This window comes from Eschscholzia californica, unplaced genomic scaffold, assembly GCF_041429995.1.
Source record: "Eschscholzia californica isolate CP2 unplaced genomic scaffold, dmEscCali1.0.p SCAF_1, whole genome shotgun sequence".
Lineage (NCBI taxonomy): Eukaryota > Viridiplantae > Streptophyta > Magnoliopsida > Ranunculales > Papaveraceae > Eschscholzia > Eschscholzia californica.
In genome coordinates this window covers 14,659,715-14,673,190 of record NW_028238198.1, presented here as the reverse complement: position 1 = coordinate 14,673,190, position 13,476 = coordinate 14,659,715, and the positions used below count along the sequence as shown (strand labels likewise).

Genomic DNA, 13,476 nt, shown 5'->3' with positions numbered 1-13,476 from the left:
TGTTTATTTAGGTATTGAGTTTGGCTGGACCGATCAACAAAATTCAGTCGAGTCAAACCGAAATGAATCGAACGAATTTTGTTAACGGTTTGATCGGCTCAGTTTCGACCGATGATTTAACCAAACCGCCGTTGATTGGTTTGATTTCGGCCTGACTCTAACTAATCAGTAATCAATCGCCGCTCGCCCCCTAATTGCTAGAGGGTAAATGGACTAGTTTTTAGTCACATCTCCACTGCTCAACTGGAATTAAACTCGTCAACAATTGGTTGCCCAAGTGGTCCAATGTGTTGACATAAACTTTAAAATCTAGGAGGTCACAGGATCTCGATTCTTAGAGGAGGTTGTTTCTATGGTTTATTGAATTTGAGTTATGAGGTTTAGACCATAGTTTGGATGGGCTATAAGCCAATTCTTTGTAAGAATTTGAATTCGACAGTTTTTTTGTAATGACTATCGTGGATCGTCGATTTCCAAAAAAAAAAAAAAAAGAAATAACTCAAATTAAACTCAACATCTTTCTTTCAAAAAAAAAAGACTACAATATTCCCATTATTTTTTTTTTTTTTTTGTTGAAGGCAATATTCCCATTATCACTATCACTTTTTGGATTTAGCCTTTATATTTAATAGAAGATGTTATAATTAAAAGGTTACAAAGATGGAGATAAAGAGTGTTGTAATATAAATACACAAACATAGAGATAAAGAGTTGAACACTATTATTATATTAGAATGTTAATATAATATCTCAAAGCTCACAAAATATGAAATTGGGTCAAGTCTATAAGATGAACATGAGGATGATCTCTCCAACATTACAACCGTGGTGAAGGTATTTATAGGAAAAACAAATGAGAGATGGAGAGGTGGTTTTGTGGAGGTGGCACTTAGTTTTCCATATCTTCCATCCTTGATGAACATGTGTCCAAACTTGATGAACATGTGTTCAAACTTATGTAACAAGTGTTAGATGTCTTCTCATCACATCTCACAAGTGTTAGATATCTTCTCATCACATCCCACTTGGACGTTCATGGAGGGAAGGGAGATTACTCATCAAGGCACCCACAATAACTAACTCTATTTGCAACCCATGTATCCATGTGCCATCATCCATTAATATTGGGCAGCCATTATGTATAACACTCCCCCTTGGATGGCCACAATTTATTGTCTCATTAAAACCTTGTCAGAAAAACCCAGTGGGACAAAATCTGATGAAGGAAAAAGAGTACAAATAATAGATTGCGAGTGACGCTGGATACTGCCTCGTTAAAACCTTGCCAGAAAAACCCATTGGGACAAAAACTGGACGAAGGAAAAAGAGTACAGAGCGTAGATGGCGATACATGAACCTGCACATGATAATAGACTCCCCCTGATGAATATTATATCTTGGAATGACGCAGTCTTACATCACCAGATTATTCAAGCGTCTCATTCCGATGCCTTCTACTAATTTTCTGAACGTTGTAGTAGGCAGAGACTTGGTGAACAAGTCAGCATCATTCTCACATGATTGTATCTTCTGGATATCAATCTCATTATTCTTCTGGAGGTGATGTGAGTAAAACAATTTAGGGGAGATGTGCTTAGTTCTATCGCCTTTGATGTATCCTTCTCTGATCTGAGCGATGCAAGCTGAATTATCTTCGTGAATGACTGTGGGAGAATTTGTGATTGAATCAAGACCACTTGAGCTTCTAATGTGTTCAATAATGGATCTAATCCATACACATTCTCTTGTTGCTTCATGGAGAGCAATAATTTCTGCATGGTTAGATGAGGTAGCGGGCATACTTTGTTTACTAGATCGCCATGAAAAAGCTGTACCTCCACTTGTGAATACATAGCCTGTCTGTGAAATCCCTTTGTGCGGATCAGAAATATAACCGGCATCTGTGTATCCCTTTACTTGAGAACCACCGGATAAGTCCTTTGAATAAAACAATCCATATAAAGCTCGATTAAGCTTTAGTGAATACATGGTACGTGGGTTGCCTTCAGGCAATTTAAATCCTTCAGGGACTTTCATATAAATATCAGTATCTAATTTTCCATATAGATACGCAGTGACCACGTCCATTAAATTCATCTCGAGTTCTTCTAGAACTGCTAAACTGATCAAATATCGGAAGGTTATTCCATCCATAACTGGAGAATATGTTTCTTCATAATCGATCCCTGGTTTCTGTAGGAAACCTTGTGCCACAAGTCTTGCTTTATAGCGAATGACTTCATTATTCTCATTCCGTTTTCTAACGAATACCCATTTGAAACCTACAGGGTTTACATCTTTGGGTGTCAGGACTACAGGTCCAAAAACGTTACGTTTTGACAGTGAATTCAGCTCTGTCTGGATTGCTTCTTTCCATTTTACCCAATCAGTCCTTTTCCGACATTCCTCAATAGAATGTGGTTCATAATCATCATTTTCAGTGATAATATCAGTGGCTACTGAAAGCACAAATATATCATCGATGATTATGTTATCTCGATTCAACACTTTACCATTACAAGCATAATTTATAGATATCTCTTCATTTGGAGATAACTCATGCTCTTCAAGAGCTTCGGCCTCTTCTGGGGCTTCACCCACTTCTAAGGGCGTACTAGCTAAAGGTGTAGCTTGTTGATTTCTCGTCTCTTCTGGAACAATACTTGCTTGTATTTGGTTTTTCCTCTTCCGGGGAACTATATCTTTAGAACCGATTGGTCGTCCACGCTTCAGACGTGTTTTAGACGATTCATTTGCTGCAATATTTTTATCGTGTCCTTCGGGGACATCTATCCTTGCTGGAACATTTGCAGCAGGTATATGTGATTTTGTCACTCTCGTTGCGTCGTTAAATGCGTCAGGCATTTTATTAGCAATCTCTTGTAGATGTATTATCCTTTGTACTTCAACTTCAGATTGATTAGTACGAGGATCAAAATGAGACAAATTTGGTGTAACCCAAGAAAGTTCCTTTTTGGTAACATTTGCTTCAGGCAAATTTACTCCCCCTAATGGTGGGAAAACTGTCTCATCAAAGTGACAATCGACGAAGCGTGCAGTGAAAGTCTCACCCGTCAGGGGTTCGAGATATCGAATAATAGATGGTGTATTAAAACCAATATATATTCCCAGTCGGCGCTGAGGCCCAAACTTTGTGCGTTGTGGGGCTGTAATAGGAACATATACAGCACATCCAAAAATACGCAAATGAGATATGTTTGGCTGCTGGCCTTGAACATATTGCAAAGGTGAGAGTTGATTATTCGAAGTAGGACGTAACCTTATCAAGGTTGCAGCATGAAGAACTGCAGGTCCCCATGCAGTAACCGGTAATTTAGTCCCCATCAACATTGGTCTCGCAATTAGTTGGATATGTTTAATGAATGATTCAGCTAGACCATTCTGAGTATGAACATGAGCTACAGGATGTTCAACATTAATTCCAACTGAGAGACAATAGGAATCAAAAGTACTTGATGTAAATTCTCCTGCTCCATCTAGACGAATTGACTTAATCGGATAATCAGGAAAGTGAGCTCGTAAACGAATTATCTGAGCTAATAACTTTGCAAACGCCTGATTCCGCGTCGAGAGCAGATTTACATGAGACCACCTAGATGATGCATCGATTAATACCATAAAATATTTAAATGGTCCACACTGCGGGTGTATAGGTCCACATATATCACCTTGAATCCTTTCCAAAAATTTGGGAGATTCGATATGTACTTTCGTCAGGGATGGGCGAGTAATAAACTTCCCCAGTGAGCAACCAGTGCAAGTAAAATCCCTATCTATCAGAAACTTCTGGTTCTGAAGAGGGTGTCCCTGAGAGTTTTGTATTATTCTACTCATCATGGTAGATCCTGGGTGTCCTAGTCGATCATGCCAAATTTTATAAGTATTTGGATCGTGCAACTTCGGGTTGACAACGACATATGATTCAACTGTTTTAATCTCTGTAAGATATAACCCAGAAGAAAGAGCTTCAAGTCTTTCCAGTACACGCTTCTGGCATGATATACTCGAGGTGATATATAAATATTCTTTATCATTCTCAGACCCAGTCTCGACGTGGTACCCATTCAGACGAATGTCTTTGAAACTCAATAGATTCTTCAGGGATCTAGTCGAGTACAAAGCATTCTCGATATTTATTTTCGTACCACGGGGCAATATTATAGTAGCTCTTCCGGAGCCTTCTATAATGCTTGATGAGCCAGCGATAGTAATCGCATTTGCCTCACATAATTTTAAGGTCGAGAAATATTTTGTATTTCGAAGTATCGAATTTGTAGTCCCACTGTCTGCTAGACAACTATCTTCATCACCTTTAGATATGTTTCTTCTGGAATCCATACCTTTCATAATATAATATAAGATTCAAACCACAACTATTTATATTTATTACATCAACAAAACTATTACAGGCACATATAATATAATATCTAATATCTAACAGACAAAAGTTATTTTACATTAAATATAATAGTTAATACACTAAATATTAAACATATCATCAGTTTGATTTTCTCCTTCAGGGAGATAATCTCCAACACACAATGGTGGATCAAGTTCCATGTGGTTCATCTCTGGTGCAACTTTAGATTTCAGAGATGCTTGGTATAGGTCAACCAAATGTCTCGCCGTACGACAGGTACGGGACCAATGACCTTCCATACCACAACGGTAACAAACTTCTTCACGAGCTTTAGGAGGGGTATTATTTTTACCCTTTACTTTATCAGGCTTTCTTGCTGCATAATTCTTTGAATTTTCTCCCTTTTCCCACTTCCGGTGGTAAGGGGTTTGCCTGTTTCTCTCCCATTTGTTCGTGCGGGATCCACGTTGGTGGTTTCTTCCGGAACCACGTTTCCCTTTGTAATTTTGTTTCCTACCATGATCATTTGACAATATCGCATGTGCTTCAGGCACAGGTGCAGACCCTGTGGGTCGAGATTCATGGTTATGCAATAACAACTGGTTATTCTGTTCATTGACCAAAAGACAAGTCAGTAATTGGGAGAATTTAGAGAAACGTCGCTCTCGGTATTGTGACTGCAGGACAATATCCGAGGCATGGAACGTACTCAAAGTTTTATCTATCATCTGTTCATCAGTGATAATATCTCCTCCCACTTTTAGTCTAGAAACAATTTTACAAAGGCTGGAATTATAAGCAGAAATGGAAGAAAAATCTTGTAGTCGAAGATTTATAAAATCATTTCGAGCTTTTGGAAGGATGACCATCTTCAGGTGATCATATCTATCTTTTAAGATATTCCATAAAGCCAATGGATCTTCCACATACAAATACTCTGACTTCAGGTCATCATGTATGTGACGTCTCAAAAAGCTTAAAGCATGAGCCCGTAGCATTTCTTCTGCATTATTCCCTTCAACAATAGTGTTCAGGAGATTTTTGTATTTTAGAGTCAGTCTAGCTTCGACTGCCCATTCCATGTAATTCTTACCTGTGATATCTAGTGCTGCAAATTCAAGTCTAGCAAGGTTAGACATTATGAAATATAAATGAAAATATTATACCTTTCACCGGACGGAGTAGCGGTTTAGCTTGTTCGATGTTTCTCCGATGTTGACTTCGGCAAATGAGCAGAGTAACGGCTTCTTTCAGCTGGCTAGAGACTCGTGCTGATAACGTGTTATAATTAAAAGGTTACAAAGATGGAGATAAAGAGTGTTGTAATATAAATACACAAACATAGAGATAAAGAGTTGAACACTATTATTATATTAGAATGTTAATATAATATCTCAAAGCTCACAAAATATGAAATTGGGTCAAGTCTATAAGATGAACATGAGGATGATCTCTCCAACATTACAACCGTGGTGAAGGTATTTATAGGAAAAACAAATGAGAGATGGAGAGGTGGTTTTGTGGAGGTGGCACTTAGTTTTCCATATCTTCCATCCTTGATGAACATGTGTCCAAACTTGATGAACATGTGTTCAAACTTATGTAACAAGTGTTAGATGTCTTCTCATCACATCTCACAAGTGTTAGATATCTTCTCATCACATCCCACTTGGACGTTCATGGAGGGAAGGGAGATTACTCATCAAGGCACCCACAATAACTAACTCTATTTGCAACCCATGTATCCATGTGCCATCATCCATTAATATTGGGCAGCCATTATGTATAACAGAAGAAAAATTTTGATTGTCCCACTCTTTTTCGTTTCTATCTATAATCAATAAAAAAGGCAGAGTCGAAATAATACTCTCATTAATACTACTAACATATAGGCTATTACTGGTTATAACTTTGAAGTAAGGCATTCTCTTCCTTTTTTGCCTTTTTCCGATTTCAAACATTACTTACTCAGATCGTCTCCTTCTTCTTCATCATCATTATCATCATCAGCTTTCAACCACAAATCTCCTTCTTCGGTATAAACCCTAGCTTTTAATTTCTACTCTTAATTTTACAGATTCTTCTTCAACTCATCTCTTTCTAAAGCCAATGTAGTAGTAGTAGTAGTAGTAGTAGATTCACTCTTCAGTTTTAAGCACTTTTAAAGCTTCTTCCTCTCTCTACTAGACTAATGTGTTTGATTTCTCAGTCTTCTCCCTCTCTCTTTTATACCTAGCTTGGATCTGAAGTACAAAAAATCGAACCTTTTTATAGGATTTGAGCTTCTTTACTGGTATGAATGTGAACAAAGAAGATTACTAGTTCATTTCTGGGATCATAGTGGTTGAAAAAAGAACAAAAGAACTTTGATTTTGTTCTGATTTCTTCTGTAATTTTAGATGTTTTTTGTTAAAGTTGAAGCATTTTGAAATTATGAAAACAATGATCTATCTTTACCCAAAAAAAGTTCAGTTTTGATCTAACCTAATACTATACTTTGATGGCAGGAGCATATTAGTTTCTTCTCTCTCATTCAACAGTAAATGAAACCTTGGTTTTCATCCATTTGAGAGGTTCTTTAATGGAGATACATTAACTTATATTTCTTCAGTGATTCTCAGGGTAAGAACTCATGTTGGTTTAGTGAATCAAAACTTTCTTTAATTATTGTTTTCTTTAATTATTGTTTTCTTTAATTATTGTTTTCTTTAATTCAGCTCAATTTGTTCATTTTCTTTTTGGGGTTGTATGGGATTCTTGTTCTTCTACCTGGATGTCAGGATGACAGGATGAGTGGGTGGTGGAGATAAGATTTGGGTTTTTTAATTGAGATCTTGGTTTTGTTAATTTCTCACATAATTGGGTATAGATTTTGAAAAATTGATATTATATTAGTAGTTGAGGTTCATTTCTGTATGAGATTTGTCTAGATCCTTTTTTTTGTCCAGAGCATTCTTTTTGGTGAAGTTTATTTGTTATCCATAATGACAAAGAAGTTCATTTTATGCTTCATCTCTATTTTCGTAAAGATGCTAACTTTACCTTTTCCGAACTTAGAACAGTTGATCTGATGCATGAATTGATATGGTATATACTAATGTATATCGTTATTGACAGTGAAAAGCTCTGAAGGAACCTATATTTCGGAATACTGTATCTGCCATTGATTCATAAAACAACGAACATGAAGTTTGGGTGTATAATATTGGTGTTTTGGGGCCTTGTGATTTTCGGAAAGGCAGAGGTGTACATTGTGACCATGGAAGGGGAACCTGTAGTTAGTTACAGCGGTGGTGTAGAAGGATTTGATGCAATAGCTTCTGATTCCGATGAGAAAATTGATCTTACCAGGTATTTGCAATTCGTTTTACCATCCTTTTAAATAATATATGATTTTCATATCGAGGCGAAAACATAAAATGTCTTTAAAACTAAAACTGTTTTTACTCATTCATGTTGGCCCTTCTTGCAGTGAATTGGTTAGATCATACTCCCATCACCTCGAAAAGAAACATGATACGCTTCTAGACGTAATGCTCGAAAGTGGGACGTACAAGAAGCTCTACAGCTATAAGCATCTTATTAATGGATTTGCTGTTCACACTTCACCGGAGCAGGTGAGTTCTATAAGTTGCTCAGTTTTTGTTACCTTCCTCTATCTGTTTCTTTCACCTGTAGATTTTTTTGTCTGATCTTTGTTCAATTACTTTGGTAGGCAGAGGCTCTTAAACGAGCTCCTGGTGTGAAATCCGTGGAGAGAGATTGGAAGGTGAAAAAACTTACAGTTCACACGCCTCAATTTTTGGGGTTGCCAATGGGAGTTTGGCCAACTGGTGGTGGCTCTGCCCGGGCTGGAGAAGACATTGTGATTGGGTTTGTTGATTCAGGAATATATCCGCATCACCCAAGCTTTTCAGCCCACAATAGTGCACCATACGGACCTCTTCCTTCTTATAGAGGAAAATGTGAAGTTGATCCAGATACTAAGAGAAATTTCTGCAATGGAAAGATTATTGGAGCACAGCATTTTGCAGCAGCTGCAATTGCAGCTGGAGCGTTCAACCCAGCAATGGATTTAGCATCTCCTCTAGATGGTGATGGACATGGAAGGTTGGTGGCCCAAGTATTTAGTTCACTACAATATTCTTCGGAGGGATTGAAACTGTAGTTCCTGCCTTGGCTATACATGTTTACATCCGTCATTTTCAGAAGTCCTTGTTATGTTAGTTTCGGCAAGATGATATGCCTACTCTAGAAGTGCCTAAAAGCATCAAACGATAAGATAACAATGAAATAACCCAAGGATTTTTCAAAAGATAAGAATATAACCATGCGGAGTGAGATATTCTGTTGAGGATCGTCCTCTTGGCTCAACCGTGCGTTGTTGTCAGAGTAGTGGTAGGGTAGGTCCACTAAGGGCTACATCAGATTTTATTTTCTCAAAATCGGATGATTTGGTGACTATATATATATATTCGCCTGGCCTATATGTTGCGTTCTTTATCAGTTCCAACTTCCAAGGCACATCACCATTAATCATGACTTATAGTAATGGGTCCTCGGGTCACTCTTAGTTTGCAGTTGTTTCTCTTTCCAATAACACTTAGTCTTGGGAAAAATGTTTGGCAACTTTATAACTAGAAGATGATTAATACTCTGTACTTGCAGATGGTTTCTCTGTGTCAGATCCTTTACCTCTTATATTTATATGTTTCATCGTGTATATTGAGCAGCCACACAGCAGCAATTGCAGCTGGAAATAACGGAATTCCATTACGAATGCATGGAGTTGAATTCGGGAGAGCAAGTGGAATGGCTCCTCGTGCTAGGTTAGTATATGACTAGTTCGGAACACTTCCAGTGATTCACTCTAATACATTTATTTGTAAATGTACAATGATCTCACTCTGTCTACCTATTAGGATTGCTGTATACAAAGCACTTTACAGGATGTTTGGAGGATTTGTAGCTGATGTTGTAGCTGCTATCGAACAGGTAAGCATCAATTTTCTGTTGAAAGAGAAAGAGAACTTCAAAGTTTGGAATCTCTCTCTCATTCACACACAAACACACCCACCCCAACTTTTGAAGGAGTTGATTTTGATGATTGATGGCCGTAGGATTGGATGCTATAATTCACTCGATAAGGGTTAAAAGCGGATTTGTCTGAATCTGTGGATTTCTTATCCATACAGATTCTGGGGATGTGTCCAAGGTTCTTCACGAGATTACTTGTTTTTAATCATCTCTAACTCATCAAACGCTATTTGATGAGCTTTTCCTGCCAAATAAATGTGTGAAGCGTATCCCACAATTGCTGCTGGAATTAGAGAATTTAGAACGCGGTCAACTGATGATATTTGGTGAAGATGTTTTTCATAAGAAAAATTCATTGTCATCTCCACACAGATCCCACAAAAATCTCGACCCGAAGTTGGCCTAAAAAAGTGTCGGATCATGGGTGAATAAGTTTGGCTGCAAATCTTCCCTTATTCCTAGAAGTTCAGTTTGTTTTCCATCGCATAATACCATCCTAGATGGCTGGATGAAATAATAACGGTGTGGGCAGGCTTAATTAATAGTGGTCTATTGATGTTGAATTACTAGGGCTGACTTTTAACCCGAACACTTGTGTGAACAGGCAGTCCATGATGGTGTCGACATTCTCAATCTCTCAGTTGGTCCAAACAGTCCACCAGCAACTACAAGGACAACTTTTCTGAACCCTTTTGACGCTACACTTCTCGCAGCTGTGAAAGCAGGAATTTTTGTTGCACAGGCAGGAGGAAATGGAGGTCCTTTCCCCAAAACTTTGGTATCTTACAGTCCATGGATAACATCTGTAGCAGCTGCAATTGATGACCGAAGATACTACAATCATTTGTTTCTTGGCAACTCAAAATCCTTACCTGGGATTGGTTTGTCACGTAAGTTAGTACAAACTACACTATCTTTCTCGAATTTTATAAATTCTGCAGCGATATCGAGAAAAAAAGTACTATAGTTGATTGTCGCAGGAGAAGTTGTGAAATAGTTATTTTTCTACTTAGTATTTTCAATTCGGGTTGCATTTACGTGAGTTACTGTCGAACTATTAGAGCGTTAGGAATTAGGATTGGAGCTATCTATATCAAGTTCTGTCTTTTTTTTTTTAACTCTGTGACTAAAAGATGTTTTTCTGGTTATCTACAGCTGCAACACATTTCAATCGAACATTCACGTTGGTTTCAGCCAATGATGTACTTTTGGATTCTTCAGTTATGAAATATAGCCCTTCAGATTGTCAGAGGCCAGAAGTTTTTAACAAGAACTTAGTGAAGGGAAATATTCTTCTTTGTGGGTATTCATTTAACTTTGTCGTCGGTGTGGCTTCAGTGAAGAAAGTTTCAGAAACTGCCAAGGCCCTTGGTGCTGTTGGTTTTGTTCTGGCCGTAGAAAATATTTTTCCAGGAACCAAATTTGATCCTGTCCCTGTTGGAATTCCTGGGATTGTCATCACCGATGTCAGCAAGTCAATGGTAAATTTATTAGATCCTAAGAAAATATAAGGACAAAGAAAATACTTCAGAATTCTTTTGGATAGCATTAATGTATGTTGTTAATTGCAGGATCTCATAGATTATTATAATAGATCTACATCAAGAGATTGGACTGGACGAGTGAAGAAGTTCGAGGCAACAGGGAGCATTGGGGAAAGTTTGAAGCCTATTCTCCACAAATCAGCGCCTCAAGTGGCTTTGTTCTCTGCTAGAGGGCCAAATATAAAAGATTTTAGCTACCAAGATGCCGATCTTCTAAAACCAGATATATTAGCTCCCGGTTCTCTTATTTGGTCTGCATGGTCTCCAAATGGAACGGATGAGCCTAATTACATGGGTAAGACCTTATTATCATAGCTGGTGGTATATAGATAGTATTATTGTTTGGTCATATTTCTTACCAAAGTCTGAAACTGCGTGAGTTGCCATTGTTATAATTGCTTGGTTTGTCTGGATAATCCCGCATGGACAAAGGGAAGCCTAATGACCAAGAGTAAACTAACTAGGGCCTTTCCATTCATAGATAATTGTTTTTGTGTAGGATACTTACAAATTTAATATGGTGTCAAAGCTAGACTGGGACCTAATGTGCCCAAAGGTCACGCGAGCTCTATGTCAACAATCAACACAGTAGAAAGGCACGTGTTGTGCTCAAAGAACTCTAGACATGAAGGGGCATGTGAGTATAGTCCGACATGTACAGGGGAAAGTCTCATGGCCGAGAATATAATCTAGGGACTCTCTACCCAATAACCAATTAGCTTCAAGTTGGGCTTCCACAAAATTAATACGGTTTAGAAGATTTAGAAACTTATTCCAACTATATGAAGAGATTGCAATCCTAAACTAAAGAAGATGTATAAACTCTTATTTTGATTAGGAGAAGGATTTGCTATGATATCTGGAACAAGCATGGCTGCACCACATGTTGCAGGAATAGCTGCCCTTGTAAAGCAGAAGCACCCTGGATGGAGCCCCGCTGCCATTAAATCCGCTTTAATGACAACATCGTCCGAGATGGATCGAGCAGGAAAACCCATTCAAGCCCAGCAATTTTCTGGATCAGAAACAGTGACTCTTGTACCTGCTACCCCATTTGACTATGGCAGCGGCCATGTCAGTCCAAGAGCCGCTCTTGATCCTGGACTCATCTTTGATGCAGGTCGGTATTTTTCTACAACCTTACAGAATCTGACGACATAACACAGCACTTGATGTTTACACTTTCCCGTACTGTTTAGCTGAAGTGGCTAGATGCAGTCAGATATTGTGGTCCAAATACTTAAAACCTCCATTTTGCAGGTTATGATGACTATGTCAAATTCTTATGTTCCACACCCGGCATCGATCCTCATGAGATTGCAAACTTTACAAGTTCAACCTGCAAATCCAACAATGGCCATCCGGCTGATCTCAACACTCCCTCCATTGCCATCTCCCATCTTACAGGGACTCGAACTATTACTCGAACTGTAACTAATGTAGCCGAGGAAGAAACATACACACTCACAACCAGAATGTCACCAGAGATTGCTATTGAAGCCAATCCTCCGGCAATGACTCTGCTTCCTGGTGCATCACGTAAGTTCACGGTGACTCTTACCGTTAGATCAGTGACCGGAAGTTACAGCTACGGACATGTCTTGTTGAAAGGTACAAGAGGTCACAAGGTACGTATTCCGGTTGTTGCTATGGGTTATTACTAGATGCTCGTTTTCTCTATTATGTCTTATATTCTTTGTAGTCCAATAGAATAAGATATGGTATATTATATTATATATATAGATAGATTACATCAGGAGGAATCTGATTCAAACTTACCCCTATGTATATTGAAGCCCCCATTGATCTAGTTGTCTTGGTTGAGGCTGTATCTAGAATTGGTGTAAGTTTCCAGCTGATATAAACAATGGCTGAGGAAAAATGTTGAGTAGGTCAGTTTTATTGTCATTATTGTTGTATGTAGGGTTTCTTCTGTTAAAGTTATAACAGAAAGATTATTTTTGTTGAAACGTGTTGTTTTCCCTGTCATTGCACACTAGAACATAGTTACCAGAAACGGGATACGCTCCGGTACGAATACGGGGTACACCACCGCTCTGAGAATAGTCTCACATTGAAAATGGGTACTCTAGTAACTAAGAATATAATGCCAAGTCTTGTCCACTTATTACGAATTGATTTTGAGTTGGATGATCACAAACTTAATATGGTGTCAGAGTTAGTCTCACACGTTACAGGTTTTAAAACCTCACATGTTCCACATCATCTAAAAGAAGAAAAAAAACAAAAGACATTTGTTAGGCTAAAAAAACCCACAAACAAAGGGGCGTGTGAGGATAGTACCACACCAATTGGTTTGGGAAAACGGATTACTACAAACTTAACAACATCCACCAATTTTCTCTCTGCCTTCTTTCTTCTTAGCTGGTGGTGGTCGATGGTAGTGAAGAAGATGAAGATAGAGAGGAGTGTTTTTGCAAAAAGAAAAAAAATTAAGGACCTTTTAAAATGAAGCCCCTAAACATTCATCTATTGCCACCACCACCATCATTA

General features: G+C 38.2%; 2 protein-coding genes across 8 annotated transcripts; one reads left to right on the top strand and one right to left on the bottom strand.

The window, feature by feature from the left end:
- Positions 1–579: 579 nt before the first annotated feature.
- LOC147564414 (subtilisin-like protease SBT2.5) lies at positions 580–12,932 on the top strand. 7 transcript variants are annotated; one of them, XM_086645928.1, is made up of 13 exons: positions 580–637; positions 6,174–6,417; positions 6,889–7,003; positions 7,499–7,732; positions 7,854–7,998; positions 8,097–8,491; positions 9,115–9,210; positions 9,304–9,376; positions 10,023–10,308; positions 10,574–10,899; positions 10,990–11,257; positions 11,801–12,082; positions 12,223–12,932. In XM_086645928.1, the coding sequence occupies exons 4-13, from the start codon at positions 7,566–7,568 to the stop codon at positions 12,624–12,626; spliced, it is 2,442 nt and encodes an 813-aa protein (XP_086502054.1). In that variant the 5' UTR covers positions 580–637; positions 6,174–6,417; positions 6,889–7,003; positions 7,499–7,565; the 3' UTR covers positions 12,627–12,932. The 7 variants fall into 7 exon arrangements, with proteins under 7 accessions (XP_086502054.1, XP_086502065.1, XP_086502092.1 ...); XM_086645948.1 differs by lacking the exon at positions 580–637 and adding an exon at positions 6,591–6,674 and having other exon boundaries at positions 6,190–6,417; XM_086645956.1 differs by lacking the exon at positions 580–637 and adding an exon at positions 6,618–6,674 and having other exon boundaries at positions 6,195–6,417.
- Positions 4,378–5,520, bottom strand: LOC147564415 (uncharacterized). The gene has a single exon (XM_086646001.1). It carries the CDS (start codon positions 5,518–5,520, stop codon positions 4,501–4,503), a length of 1,020 nt encoding a protein of 339 aa, XP_086502127.1. The 3' UTR covers positions 4,378–4,500.
- Positions 12,933–13,476: the final 544 nt, after the last annotated feature.